Genomic DNA, 15,525 nt, shown 5'->3' with positions numbered 1-15,525 from the left:
ACTTAGTTTGAGATCACTAAAAGTCTCATCCAGACACAAGCACAGGCTCCATAAGAGGAATACACTCAAATGTTTTACAAATCGTATATAATATAAAGAAAACATAATACAGTGCGTAACAGAGAGATGATTTACAATGAAAAAAATATCATCTCCCAAAACTAACTGTACATTTGACTGTTTCCCTCTCAGCTATAGTATCCGGCCAGGGCCAGGACAATACCAAGTAATCTCATTCCAAGACAAAGACAGAGAGTGAGTTGGAAGACAGATATACGGGGATAGAGGTCACAGTAAGTACCTCCCTGCCCAATATGGGAGGTCAGGACCCCCACCCAGAATGAGAGTATAATGACTACACTCTCAAACCAACGCAAACTATTTCTATATCAGCAATGTTAAAACAGGCCCATAATTGTATTTGGTTATCAGACCTGCTAAGATACACACCTAGAGTCAACAGAAGTTCAATGAGAATGATTGTATTGGAATCCTTCTGTAATAGAAACATTAAATTTTAGACAGAGTAGGGGAAAAAATCACAGAGGCAAAACGTATATCCATTTTTTAAAGAATAGCAACTGTTTATTTTTTTTTTAACAAACTCAATATTGATAATTATAATACTTATTCCATAGGAAACCACTCCAATCAACACAGAATATTCAAAAACGAATATTAATAATGATGATGATGATGATGACGATGATGATGACGATGATGATGATGATGATGATAAGGATGATGAGGATAACGATGATAATAATGATAATGGTAATAAATTAATGATTCCAATCATAGCAATAAACGGCATTGTCTTAAAGCATCATCACACAATATTTCCCAAAACAAATAATAAATAAATAGCAAAATAAATATTTATTTTTGTACAATAGCAACAAGGCAAATAGCAAACACGATTTCTACAAACAGTTATCATGTACTTACAACTTTCAACTTTACTTACTTATAACTTATCTATACTAATTACAAATAGAATTGTATTTCACATTTTAAAAACGGTCAAGTACACACAACTATCTTTTCACTGAAAGTAAATATTGTTTTTATCGTTGAAACCGATACTCTCTCTCTCTCTCTCTCGCCCTCTCTCTCTCTCTCTCTCTCTCTCTCTCTCTCTCTCTCTCTCTCTCTATATATATAATATATATATATATATATATTATAATATATATATATATATATATATATATATATATATATATATATATATATTTGTTATATTGTTTATAGAGTTTTAAGGAGATAAGGTCATTTCAGTTTATTATGCCATACGCTTTTTATTATTGATTCTTGACATTAAAACTCTATAACCTTGAAAATAATCAAAAATGTAGTTTATAATATAGAGCTATGAAGAGAAAATAGATCATCATTATAACACAAACGTGTCTACATTCACCTTCTAACATTAGCCCAAGGTACAATTTATGTAACTAAATATAGATTGGCGCCAATTTACCAATCTGACAACTCTTACTTCGGCAATAAAAGTCAAATGATTGGTGTCTACCATCAAGTCAAATAATCTATTTCAGGTTATCAGTAACGATTTGTACACAAAGAAGGTGTAGTGTCAATATTTCATTTATGGAAATAGAATTATCGTTACAAATCTCAGAAGATCACGTACCAGCGCAACTGACATTTTCGGGTAAAGAGTATATTATTCTAAGTCCTCTCAAAACAGCGAACCTAATGACAATTTTTAAAATGCATCATTTGCAAATTAGCGTAAACGTCAAAATCGATTTTTAAAAAGCCCTCTTCAAAATTTGTTCAAAATTTAAAAGAGCTCAAGCAAAAAAAAAAATTAATAAAATAATGGTTACGGTTTTACGTGATTTCGTTAACAAAGCGTCAAAGAAAAGTTTACTTATTAAAGGTAATGTCATGCACATGTTCTATGCGTTTTAAATATTTATTTGAGGCCATTGCAAACTACTTCGATTTCAAGCTTGCACAGTTTCTAGCCTACGGCAGTTTGTCATGATTATTGTCAGATAGCAGAGACGAACTAGCAGAGAGGAACTACCGTCATCATATCACCACGGTTTGCATGTATTTTACGTTTATTGTTAATTTTAGACGTACATTTATTGTGTTCTTGTTAAGGTTCCTTCTTTTATAAAACAAGGACACTACCACATTATCTCATTCATCTGTAGTGTTTCATTCATCCAGTTTTGTTGATTAAGGGGAAACCCGAAACCTTCATTTGATCTGTTTTAGTTAGTAATTAAATTGAAGCTTACAATCAATGTCACATATTATTTTATTTTTTTTCGAGCTTCGAGCAGCAACATTTACATATAGCCATGAAGACAGGATAGATCTCCTAACTCTCAAGAAAGTCCCAGGTTTAAGAATTTTGGACGAGATGAAGGTCATTTAAATCGATATTTGAAGGACGAGTTTTCTGACCAATATTTTAAAATGTGTTTTGTTTGTCAAAGTCTAGCAGAATAATCGAATTACTGATATCATTTGAATAATATATCATCGCAAGACAGAATTTGTTGTAGTAGGTATTTTTCAAGTTCAAGGACAGTTGATGATAATAATAATAATAATAATAACCAATTGGCATGTTGAATCAAATATAAATTTGGCTGTCTTCCAATAATGATAAATTATGAATAATATTAAAACTTGTGATAAACTCAAAACGACATGTGATATTCATCTTATGATAATGCCAAATCATTTCTAATAAACCATCTGAATATTAACTGGGAGATTTATTTTCCGCGTTGATTACTCGGCGACTCAAAGCAATCTAATAAATCATAATAAGATTTCAACACATTTCATAAGATGTTCATCGTCGCCATTTTGTTATAAGCACTGATTTTGAAGTTGGACATTATGACGATTTCAATTAAAATTCTGACAAATAAAATTATCCTGTAGTAAAGAAAAGAAAGGACAAAGAGATATTATAAAGGATAGCTTAGTTATTTAAAAAAATGAAAATAATATTGAGCTTTATATAGCGCAATATCCACTAAATGTGCTCAAGCGCTTTACAATGGTCCCTGGTCACAGCAACATTTAACATGTAGGACGGGACAGTTGTGAAATGCCGTGGTAGAACCAAAACCCCAAAATATCGTTTTCTGTCTAAAAATGTATTTTCTGCTGTTGACAATCCCCCCCCCCCCTAATTCCAAAAGAGAAATACCTTTAACTCATCACAACGTCACGGGTTTGAGAATTGTTTTTTTGTTGTTGTTGTCAAGATGAGGGTCATTTAAATCGATCAATATTTGAGGGACGAGATTCCTGGCCAAATTTCAAATAAATCTTTCTCCAGAGCCCGCCTGTTAACTGGTTAGTCGAAGTCAAAATGATTATAAATCTAAAAATATCAAGGTTATGATGCGTTCTGATATAATTTCCAAGACCTTATCAATATTGTAACAACCTTCGTGTTTCAAACTTTTACCAATCTTGCCATATTTCAATATCATTAAAATCCTCTTCAGTCACAAACTCCACTAGAACACCCAACTCCGACTAAACAATAATCAATAGACTATTACACCACAAATCAATTTAATATAAACACATCATTAAATCAAATACCAAAGGCGAAAACATAAATAGGATAACTTAAATATATTTGCTGTTATCTTTATTTTAATTTTTTTTTTTACAACTGAGCAAATGATTCAGGCCAAACTAAAATAAAACATCATTTAAAAAACAAACAAGTAACTTAAAAAACAATTAAAAAATCAGTCAGCTTGCAATTCTGTCGTCTGTAGAAAAAGCGACGTATCTTAGCAACACTCTGATAAACATTTAAAAATCACGAATAATACTCCATATTTTGTGATATTTATTGGTAGATCTAGTCATTAATTATGCGGGTTATTAATCAGTAGAAAAAAAAAACCCCACCACATTTATATGCTAATGTATTGACCCACCATGCCTTGTAATGTTACGGTAAAAATTATAATATATTCAAAAACAAAACACTTCATATAAAAAGATTTATAGATACGCCGTTCTTACTTAAAACAATAGAGTAAGGCTTTTAGTATTTAATATGTTCAACACTCAAAATCTCAACAAAATGTCGTAGTTTTGGGAACTACATGAGTTCAAATGATAAAGCAGTTTAAATTGATAATATAGGAGGCCGGAGAATTGAAAACATTGTTAAAATAAGATGAATGAAAAATTGTAGAAAACAAAATTGTAGGCGCATGACATTTTTAGAAATGCAAAGGAGCAAATGATGTAAGAATGTGAGAACCATTAGATTCCAAGCATGTTTTGTAAAAGTAAAAATTGATGTTGGATAATTTACGGTAGTTAAAAAAACACACACAATATAATGAGATAATTATTAATAACTGTTTGAACACGATAACATAACGTATAACATTTTATAGATTGTGAGAAATTAAAAAGTTTGAAAATAAAATCACAGATTCCTTTTATTAAAAAATCTTTACTGTTTAGCAAAAAATGTCCTCGAAGTAATATTCAACAATCGGGTTTTATCGACCGGCACGATTAGCTATGGAATATAGACTGTAATTATGATGATGATGGTGGTGGTAGTAGTGGTGGTAATAATGATGACAATGATGAGGATGATGTTGATGATGGCGATGATGATGATGGTGGTGGTAGTAGTGGTGGTTATAAGGATGACGATGATGAGGATGATGTTGATGATGATGATGATGATGATGATGGTGGTGGTAGTGGTGGTAATAATGATGACGATGATGGGTGATGTTGATGATGAGGATGATGTTGATGATGATGATGATGATGATGATGGTGGTGGTAGTAGTGGTGGTAATAATGATGACGATGATGATGATGATGATGATGTTGATGATGGCGATGATGATGATGGTGGTGGTAGTAGTGGTGGTAATAATAATGACGATGATGATGTTGATTCAAATGAGCCTTAACGAAATGTGGTGGGGTGATTTGCAACGATAACAAAGATAGCAACAACTACACCCACAATTATTACTACTATCATTGTTATTTTAAAGTTTACTGACAAAAATCAACTTTTTCATTTGAACCAGAAAACGTTTAATCTGCATGTCGATAGATTAGGATTGCCCCAAACTATTCAAAATGTCGTCAAACAAAAGTCTATCTAACAAACATCATCTTGTCAAATTAGATGACATCTTCATCCATCGAGATGCTACGTATAAAGTAAAGAGTTTCTGAAAATAGTTATTATGTCTGTGTGCAGCTGTATCGTTGTTATTAGCACCAATATCATCCTTGATCCTTTGATCTTTTGACCCTTGTTATCTCCCCCTGACCCAGACAGGCATGCTTTGAAAGTGAAAGTTGAAAAGTTCTCATCGATCTTTATCTGTTTACATTCGAGTTATCTATCGGGTATAAATCGATACTTTAGTAGAACAACATCGATATCAAACGACTGGCAAATCAGAATCGATTCTTTTAGTTTATTAATTTATGAATTCGTTTTCCTCTTCTTCTTCTTCTTCTTCTTCTTCTTCTTCTTCTTCTTCTTCTTCTTCTTCTTTCTTCTCTTTTCTTCTTCTTCTTCTTCTCTCTTCTTCTCTTCTTCTTCTTCTTCTTCTTCTTCTCTTCTCTTCTTTTCTTCTCTTCTTCTCTCTTCTTCTTCTCTTCTCTCTTATACTACTTACTACTACTACTATACTACTACATACTACTACTACTACTACTACTACTACTACTACTACACTACACTACACAACACAACAACTACTACTACTTTACTACTACTTCTACTACTACTACTACTACTAACTACTACAAACTACTACTACTACTACTACTACTACTACTACTACTACTGCTACTATACTACTACTACTACTACTACTACTACTACTACTACTACTACTACTACTACTACTACTACTACTACTACTACTACTCCCACTACACTACTACAACAACAACTACTACTACTACTACTACTACTGATGATGATGATGATGATGATGATGATGATGATGATGATGATGATGATGATGATGATGATATGGCAGTGGTCATGGCGTTGATTGCAATGTTGGCAACAATGATGACGGTAATAATTACAAAAACGATAGTATTATAATCTGTATGTTGTAATCTATTTTTTTTTTATCACTCAACACATCTACTATAAAAAGAAAACAAACAACCACCAAAATACAGTATTTGATCCACAGTATAATTATTTTGCATGAATATGACCACAAACTTTAATGAATTATAAATTACAGATTCCGTCGTATCTAAATAGAACAGCATTTAATATAAATAAAACATATATTTGATAAACAATGACTCTTTAACATGAACAACGAAAGAATTTGTATGAATTTACACTTTTATATATTGATATGAATATAAATTCAAATCTATTTCAGTCTTTGGTGTTATTTCATTATAAGATGAGAGGAAGTATTGAAGGTCTCCGTAATCAAACTTAACATTCCAAATATTTCAAATCTTTGTGTATGTTAAAAAAATAATAAAACCACAATCAGCACACACTACCCAAAGGATTTGAAGTCCGAAGGCCAGTAGAGACTGTGTTTGAAATCACGATTATTACTGCTAAGTAAAAAGGTATTTAGGGACTCCGTAATCAAAACTAACTTTGCAAAAATAGGTGACGAGAAGCGTGAAAATACAAATGTGACCTACAGCCATAAAACGGTATTAGGTGGGATGAATTAGACCCTAAAATGCGAAATTAGAATTAAAATAAGTAATTAAATCTCAATTATAATGAAAAGATAGCAACCCCAAAGTTTTATATTTGTGGATATCAATGCCACTTCCTTCACCGTGACGACAAAATATCCATTTGAGACGTTAGGTCACAAATGCTAAATGTCATGAACTCAACCTCAGCGCGAATCTCTTGGCCATCTAGCTCACCAATGATGATCACCAAATTGTGATATCTTACGTTTATAAAAATCAAACAAAACTATAAAAGAAGATGAAGAAGAAAAAAATGGATAAGTGCGCAGCAGATCTCTAGTCCTTTGGATAGTTTAAAGTTTGTATATTTTTATTATTATTATTATTATTATTATTATTATTATTATTATTATTTATTATTATTATTATTATTATTATTATTATTATTATTATTATTATTATTATTATTATTATTATTATTTTATTATATATCACATCGCATCTTGATAGAAAATTGTATTTATGACATCTATCAATCATTTTTCATTTAATATGTTGTAGATCAAATTATTTCTGGAAAACCCAAGGCCAAGTTCCCATCAAATGCACAACTACAAATGCAATGCACATTCTACTATTGTTTTTTTTTTTAATTTACAAATATTTAAAACAATTCACAATTTGATGGAATAGAATTAGACAAAGAGAGCCTTGTGGAAAAGAGGTAATTTGACATTGTACGGAGGAGACAGACGCACTTTCTTGTAAACGGTAATGAAATATCTCAGTTTGCCACCATGTTAACTCATTCAATCCTAGAGATTTTTTCTACTTTTCGAAATTGGATAAACTATATTAAAAATGAGCTTGTACATTGATAGTTTTATTCAACTACCATTAACACGTAAAAACTAAAAACATTAGCTTTGATACTACGCCTATAATTTGTCTCAGAAAAATGTAATAAATAGGCGTGGGGTAAAAATAACCTGTGTAAACTACGGATATAGTCGGTGTTAGGGTTGAGTGAGTTAATGGTTTCGCCAAAACAATCCTTATTAACAAATAACTCGTATGTTCAACCATTAAGGCTTATAGTCAACTGTAGCAAATTTTGTTAGAATAAATACACCATCTGGCTGGCGGGGCAGTCTAAAAACGACAATGGCCGCTATCTTTTAATAACTTTTGGTGAATTTAGCATTTGTCTAGAGGGCACAATACAATCCTAAGATATACCATGTTCAATGCGTTCATGTGGATAAGATCTCAATGTGAGATTTCGTAGGTATACACGGTGACGATGCATCTCCCGGAAAAGACTGAGCCTCTTTGGGACTTCGCTGTAACAAATGTTGGAAATGGAACAAGCTAGCACTTCGGTCAGGGTGAGTCAAGGTTTGTTGTACACTTTTTCCAAAATCGTCACTGAAAGACATAGGTTTGTTTTCATTATTATCAATTGAATTGTTATGATTTGGCAACGGTGGAGATGCTTTGGTGTCTGAATTGTCTTCTTTAAACTTTTCTGAAAGTGATGTTGATTCTGTGTCTTCTGAATGAGAAATAAGAGTTTGTGACTCCTTTATATTTGGCGAGGATGTTCTTTGTGTCTGTGATTGATGAGGTGATCCCTGGGAACGGTCGTGTAAACTTTCTTCGAAAAATATTTTCTTTTCCAAAGATTTTTTTGTTTCAGAAGGGGATGGAGAGACGCTTGGCGAATATGGAGAGGACGCGGACCTATGAGAAAAAAGAAATGTATTACGTTGATCAAATGCTGACTCATCACTCGTGGTCTCTTTGGCTGATTCCTCCACGGGCATGTCAGGAGATTCGGCTGCATCCTTGGCAGTAGAAGGTTCTGGAAAGACTGGAGCAGAGCTATAGAGATGTCTGCTGTCTGAAATATGACCATTCCGGAAATATGGATGGAAATAACGTTGTTCTTGCCAGTTCACTGCGGAGTATGAAGTTTTTGATTCGTGGTCGAGGTGTTCAACCTCTATATCATCATTTTCAAGCTCGTTAAGAGACTCGTAGGACCCATCGCTCATCTCGTCGTCTTTATCATCAAAACTCATGTTGACAAGGGTGTCATAATCGGAGGGAGGGTTGTGAGGGACACATGACCCAGTTTTCCAGTGCGTTTTTAAACCGCTTCGACTAATGTATTTTCTGTTGCATTGTGAGCATTCGAATGGACGCTCGTTTGTGTGGAGTCTGCGGTGAAGTTTGAGGTGAACAAATTGAGTAAATTTGGCATTACATGATTTACATTGAAATGGCTTTTCTCCTGAATGGAGTCGCATGTGAGTTTTCAAGTTGCTTGTTGAGCTGAATCTTTTATCACAAACTTGACATTTATGAGGCTTTTCTCCCGTATGGACAAGATGATGCTTTTGTAAATGAGCTAGTTGTGTAAAACCTTTTCCACATGTCTGACAGATAAAAGGACGTTCTCCCGTATGTGTTCTAAGATGGACTTTGAGGTTAGATAATTGGCCAAATGTCTTGAGACAAATGTTACATTCATAGTGCATTTTCCCGTCTTTTTTCTTTAAGGGGTAGGGAAGATTTCTGTACCCTCTTGAAGATGTGCCATTGTGGTGGGGATGATGAGGGTGGTGGTGGTTGTTGGATGCCTTTGGTTTGACAAGATTGAGGACTTGTTCTTGGGATGTCGGAGTGATATTGGACGGAATCATTCCACCGCCTGGCGCAGATTGGAGGCCGTCAGAGGTGGGCGGGAACCTTGGGAAAAGGCGCCAGTTAGGAAATGCTGGGTACTGGGACATCATGTGATGATATAGTGGAGGGAATGGTAAGGCAGGTGGTACACCTGGTAATCCAGGAATGGGTAGAGGTTGCACGGGGAGAGATGGATTTGGTGGTAGCAAGGACGGATTAAATGCTGGAGCCTGTTTCAAGAATGCTGGGAAAAATTTTGATAAGATGCTCAGATTTTCTGGCTTGATTGGGCTAAGTAGAGGGTTGTATAGGGATCGATCCATGAGGAGGTTATTGGAATAGATATTGTTTAACACAGGGAGATTGGGAGAGAATGGAAATGCTTCATGAGATTCAGATCTTTTGATAAACTCTGTGGTGGGTTGAGATGTGTTGTCACCTTTGACATCAGGAATTATGGGAAAAGAGTATGGATATTGTGGAGGAAGAGATTGTAAATTTTCTGGGAGTTTGGTGCCAGATTCTTTGAGTTTCTTGTATATTATGTCTTCAATTAATGCTCCCTTTCTTCTAGAATGTTTCAGATCTGCTTCACTACCTCTTTTTTGATGAGCGGCGGGAGGACTGGATGAGTGTAGCTGTTCATGTTCGTGGGGCAGTACCATTCTCTTCTGAGGAGGATTATTATTGCCAATTGAATTTAATTTGTCTCTGAACATGTTTTGTTCAACGGCACATTTCTCACCCAAATAGCGGTCAGCCTTGAAAGCTGGTGAAGGGAGGTCTTTTGGTGTTGTAGGAGATTTCATAGCTGGAAATGTAGGAAAAGCTGGATGATGCCAAGCTTGACGAGGGAAAAATGGTGGATAAAAAGCGTTGTGAGGTAATAAATTGACCACTTCGTCTTTCTGTGATTGTTTTTCAATAAAATCAGTTTTTGATATTGAAGGGTTCGTGCTGATTTTCCTGTTACTGTAATCAAGAATTGGACTTTGTTGATCTGTATGGTCAACTTTTGAAAGGGATGGGGGTGGGTTGGAAAGATATGTGGGCGGGGGAACGATCATGGACTCAAGTGGTGATGGGGATTTTTGATCTTTCGGTTTTTCTAGATGTGAATGTGGATTTGGGATAGAGGGTGAATGCTTCTCCTCTTTTATAGAATGCTTTCTATTTTGTACATCGCCGTTGTAATGAGGAATGGGAGGGTATTTCATGAAGCTGTCGTATAATTTGTTGTGAGACTTTGAGTTCGGTGGCATGAAGGGTGGGAAGGCTGGATGTTTCAATCTATCGGAGATTGATGCTTCGTCGGACTCACGTCTAGAGCGATGATAAAGGTCCGTGGAATTTAGGAATGCCGGTGGAAAGAGAAAGGGGAATTTTTGTGTTGAACAATCTGGTTGAGGAAAAGAAATGAAATAGATAAATGAAAACAAAATGGCAAATTAAGAATAGCATAATTCATTCGTTTGGTCAATTGATTCTTTCATACAACTCATTCCGCTTAATAGGTGCAGACCTTCAGGAATTTTGGATAGATGTTTCGACTCAACAGAATGCGAGTATAAGTGAAATGGCCACATTGAAGAAAAGGGCATTTTTGTTTGAACAATAGTTTCAAATAAGGTAATATTCCAATTCATTCTTGTACGAGTCTAGCGACTTGTCTAGATCAGCGTCAGTCATTTTGGAATTAGGGTGATTAAGAGGGATAAAAAGATGCACATGTTTAAAACAGCGGTTATGTGGGGAGAGGGTATTCTGTCATACATCTTGCAGTGGGGGAAAGGATAGGTATTGTAATAGATACTATCTTTCATAACTCCTTCATACGGTGGTTTATTACACATTGTTTTGCATTCATATCATGTTCAATTCTGTTTCTTGAAAACATTTTAATGTAAATCAGTTTTTCCATTATTTATAAGAGACACAATCTTTACCTTCAACTTTGCGAACGTTCAAGTCCACGCATATTAAATTATCCAAAACACGAATATTTTAAAGATTAAAATTTTCTAACATTAAACTTTAAAACACTTTATCTTTCATGTTGAGCAATGTGAATGCGATGCATGTTATGTAAGTAAAAACAACGAGTGTTATAAAGTCTTGCAACGTCGTCAGTGTTAATAACTTTTGATGTAAACAAACATATATACTACTTTGGTATAAACAACAGAAATGTTCTCCACGTCTTTGTATCCCTAACTACCACTGCATAACAGTCAGCCAATACTCAATTAATTTCTATCCTGTAGCAAATGCTTATATCTTGTAATAAATAACATTTTAAGTTAAAATATATGTTTTGCTTCCATAACACATGATTAAACTATTTAGGTACACGATACTTTTGAGCACATTAAAACCCCGAAAAAGCACAGAGTGAATAGCAGATTGTGTCTCGTATAAGACAACAAATGGACGTGAATAAATAAACTGGAACTGTTTTGATAAACACAGTGTCCAAAATTCTATTTTAACATTAGTCCAATGTACAAATAATCGAAAGGTTCCGGTAACTAATAATATCTTATTGCCTGGATTGACAAAACACTAGCTTTAAACATTGGCCAGAAATGTTTTATTTCAAACAACGCTGAATTGAGAGACTTTAAACCTATCAAAATGATCGAACCAGAGACTTCTATTACGGCGTATTCTGCAGGTGATAACGGTCGTCTTGATCTATTGCTATTTGAAGCTTAAAAATGTCTGGCCAAAATGAAAAAAAAGTGTTTTGTAATTGTACAAGGCTCATTTCCATTCTTGATATCTCTAAATATCAATAGTATGTATTGATGGATAACCATTTTATAATCACTGAAACCTTGCATCATCTGTCTGACTGTCTGACCTCTTTGATAATGGATTGTGTACCGTGCTGATAGCAATGTCAATGTTGCTGCTCGAAGCTCGAAGAAATAAATAACAAGGTGAAATCGAATGTAAGCTTCGATTTAATTACAAAAATAAATCAAATGAACGTGTCAGGTTTCCCCTTTATCAAAAAAGGATGAATGAAACACTACAGATGAATGAGATAATATGGTAGTGGCGTTGTCAAGATAAAAAAACAAATCTTGACAACGCCACTACCACATTATCACATTCATCTGTAGTGTTTCATTCATCCTGTTTTGTTGATAAAGGGGAAACTCGAAACGTTAATTTGATTTATTTTTGTAATTAAATCGAAGCTTCCGCGAGGACGAGAGACGCATGCGCACAACCAACATGACGTTCTCTCTCTAATAACGTTTTCGCCGGTGACGTCACAGATTATGGGTGACGTCAAATCAAGGGACGCTACTCTTCCGCTAATCCCATTCCCTATTGGAAAATACGCTGCTATCTGTTATCGTATGAAAGTGAAAGTGGCGTGATTAGATGAGTAATGCTACACGAGTAGAATATCAATCAGACGATATGAACCATGTGTTGTTTTTATTATTATCTTTATCAGTACAAGTCTATGACCAAAGTCCTCAGTCCCGATTGCGACACACACAATAACAAAAACAAGATGACCGGTCATGTTACCTCAATGGGATATAATATCTTGTTAATGGAGTTGTTCATTACTTGCTTCTGCTGTCGACATTTGCATTAAATGTCGTTTCATTAAACGTATCATCATCATCATCATCATCATCATCATCATCATCATCATCATCATCATCATCATCAGCAGCAGCAGCAGCAACAGCAGAAGCAGCACCAACATCGTTGTCGTCGCCGTCGTCGTCGTCATCATCATCATCATCATCATCATCATCATCATTATCATCGCCACGACATCATCGTCATCATCATATTAAAATCACTAATACTTACATCACGGGCTGTGAGAAAATTACCTAACCTAAACTATTTATTTCACAAAAACTCAAAAAGTCATCAATTTTCTTTATGTTGATCTGATCTAAAATCTAAAAAAAATAATTTTTTTTTTATTTTAACCCCAATATCTTGTACAATAATTGTTCTTGTAAATACATACTGTGTGACACATACTGCCATTTCCTTGTCACGGCCAATCTTCAGTCGATTAACCCGTTCACTGCCGTACTCGGGAAAAACTCATATTTCAAGATTTGGCCAGAAAGCTCGTTCTTCAAATATCGGTCGGTTTAAATGACATGACCCTCACCTTGGCAAAAGATCTAAAACCTGGGACCTGCGATAGTACCTCGTGAATTTTGAGAATTTTTGCCAAGACGAGGGTCATTTAAATCGATCGATATTTGAAGGATGATTTTTCTGGCCAAATTTGATAATACGAGTTGTTCCAGAATACGGCGGTTTACTGGTTAAATAAATATTATAATGATTGTGTATGCAGTAGCAATTGGGTTTTCTATTGAGGTAATTTGTATTGACGCCGCGTGTCCTTTGTGTCAGGAAGTTGGTTATAATTGAGAGTTTACTTCTTCTGGAATCACGAGAGAGAAATTCAGAGATGGAGAGAGAGAGAGAGAGAGAGAGAGAGAGAGAGAGAGAGAGAGAAAGAGAGAGAGAGAGCGAGATAGATAGATAGATAGATAGAGAGAGAGAGATAGAGAGAGAGAGAGAAAGAGAGAGAAAGAGAGAGAGAGATCTTGAGAGAATGTGACCTATTGTCTATAAAAGGTTTTATGTCGGGGAGAATACGATGCTTAAGATTAAATTCTAAGCTTAAACTCATGGAATTTGAGTTTCAATAATTGTCTCCATTGATGAGAGTTAGTTCAACTATTTCTTCAACTTAAAAGAAGATAAAACAAAGAAGAAAAAAAGCAAACAAAACAAAACAAATAAAACAACAACAACAACAATAAAAGAAAACAAAAACAAAGTTATATTTTCTAATTCCGATAATTTGATGTTGAACTCTCAATCTTATCCATCTGTTTTATTCCGACACAATGACAGATGAACACAATGGTTGACAAAGAACACATTATAACTTTCTTACAATTTTAAGATGTTCAAATTGATATAAATTCCTCGATCGCTTTATAGATAGTATGCGTTGGGCTAATAAGCTCGCAACATTGCCATGCGGAAATATAACGGACCAACACACAAAACTATGTGTGACCATAAACGTTTATAGTGGGGATAATAGTTTAGTGAGAACTACTCGTGGCAAAAAAACAACAACAAAGACATGAGTGACGTCAACTTCCATCTGGTCTATCTATAGATAGTATGCACTTGGCTAGGAAGCTCAAAACATTGCCACCCGGAAGTATAACGGACCAACACACAAAACTGTGTGTATCCATGAACGTTTATAGATAGTATGCACTTGGCTAAGAAGCTCATAACATTGCCATCCGGAAGTATAACGGACCAACACACAAAACTGTGTGTACCCATGAACGTTTATAGATAGTATGCACTTGGCTAAGAAGCTCATAACATTGCCATCCGGAAGTATAACGGACCAACACACAAAACTGTGTGTATTCATGAACGTTTATAGATAGTATGCGCTTGGCTAAGAAGCTCATAACATTGCCATCCGGAAGTATAACGAACCAACACACAAAACTGTGTGTACCCATGAACGTTTATAGATAGTATGCACTTGGCTAAGAAGCTCATAACATTGCCATCCGGAAGTATAACGGACCAACACACAAAACTGTGTGTACCCATGAACGTTTATAGATAGTATGCGCTTGTCTAAGAAGCTCATAACATTGCCATCCGGAAGTATAACAGACGAACACACAAAACTATGTGTAACCATGAACTTTTATAGTCTGGTTAATACAGTTCAGTGAGAATAACTCACAAACGCGGATGGCAAAATATAACAACAAAGGCTTGAGTGACGTCATCTTCGAACTCTCTATAGTCAGGTTAATACAGTTCAGTGAGCATTACTCATAAACGCGGATGGCAAAAAAAGATAACAAAGACCCGTGTGACGTCATCTTCGAACTATCTATAAATTGTTGACGTATCTTTCTTTGTGATCGAGTTGTGAATGTTTATATAACTATATCAGATACATTATTATTTTAAAGATTGATGAGTTGGCGGTTTACTCGATTTGAAGTAGATCATATTTGACAAGGTCTCATTGTGCCTTTCCGTCTTTCTGACCCAACAATGAAGTCTGGTTTT

At 34.7% G+C, this 15,525-nt stretch overlaps 1 protein-coding gene across 4 annotated transcripts in view; it reads right to left on the bottom strand.

The window, feature by feature from the left end:
• Nucleotides 1-7,189: 7,189 nt before the first annotated feature.
• The window catches only part of LOC144968918 (uncharacterized), a 74,598-nt gene continuing 66,262 nt past the window's right edge, over nt 7,190-15,525 (bottom strand). For 2 of the 4 annotated variants that reach the window (XM_078907768.1, XM_078907767.1), the window contains exon 6: nt 7,346-10,798. In XM_078907768.1, the coding sequence (XP_078763894.1) occupies nt 7,962-10,798 (2,837 nt within the window). In that variant the 3' untranslated portion in view covers nt 7,346-7,961. Of the gene's footprint in view, nt 10,799-15,525 lie in introns of all 4 variants that reach the window. The other 2 variants (XM_078907769.1, XM_078907766.1) reach the window with 2 other exon arrangements.

The sequence above is a fragment of the Berghia stephanieae genome, chromosome 3 (assembly GCF_034508935.2).
Source record: "Berghia stephanieae isolate SIO BIC M18660-M18661 chromosome 3, UCSD_Bste_1.3, whole genome shotgun sequence".
NCBI lineage: Eukaryota > Metazoa > Mollusca > Gastropoda > Nudibranchia > Aeolidiidae > Berghia > Berghia stephanieae.
This window is presented reverse-complemented; position numbering and strand designations above follow the sequence as displayed.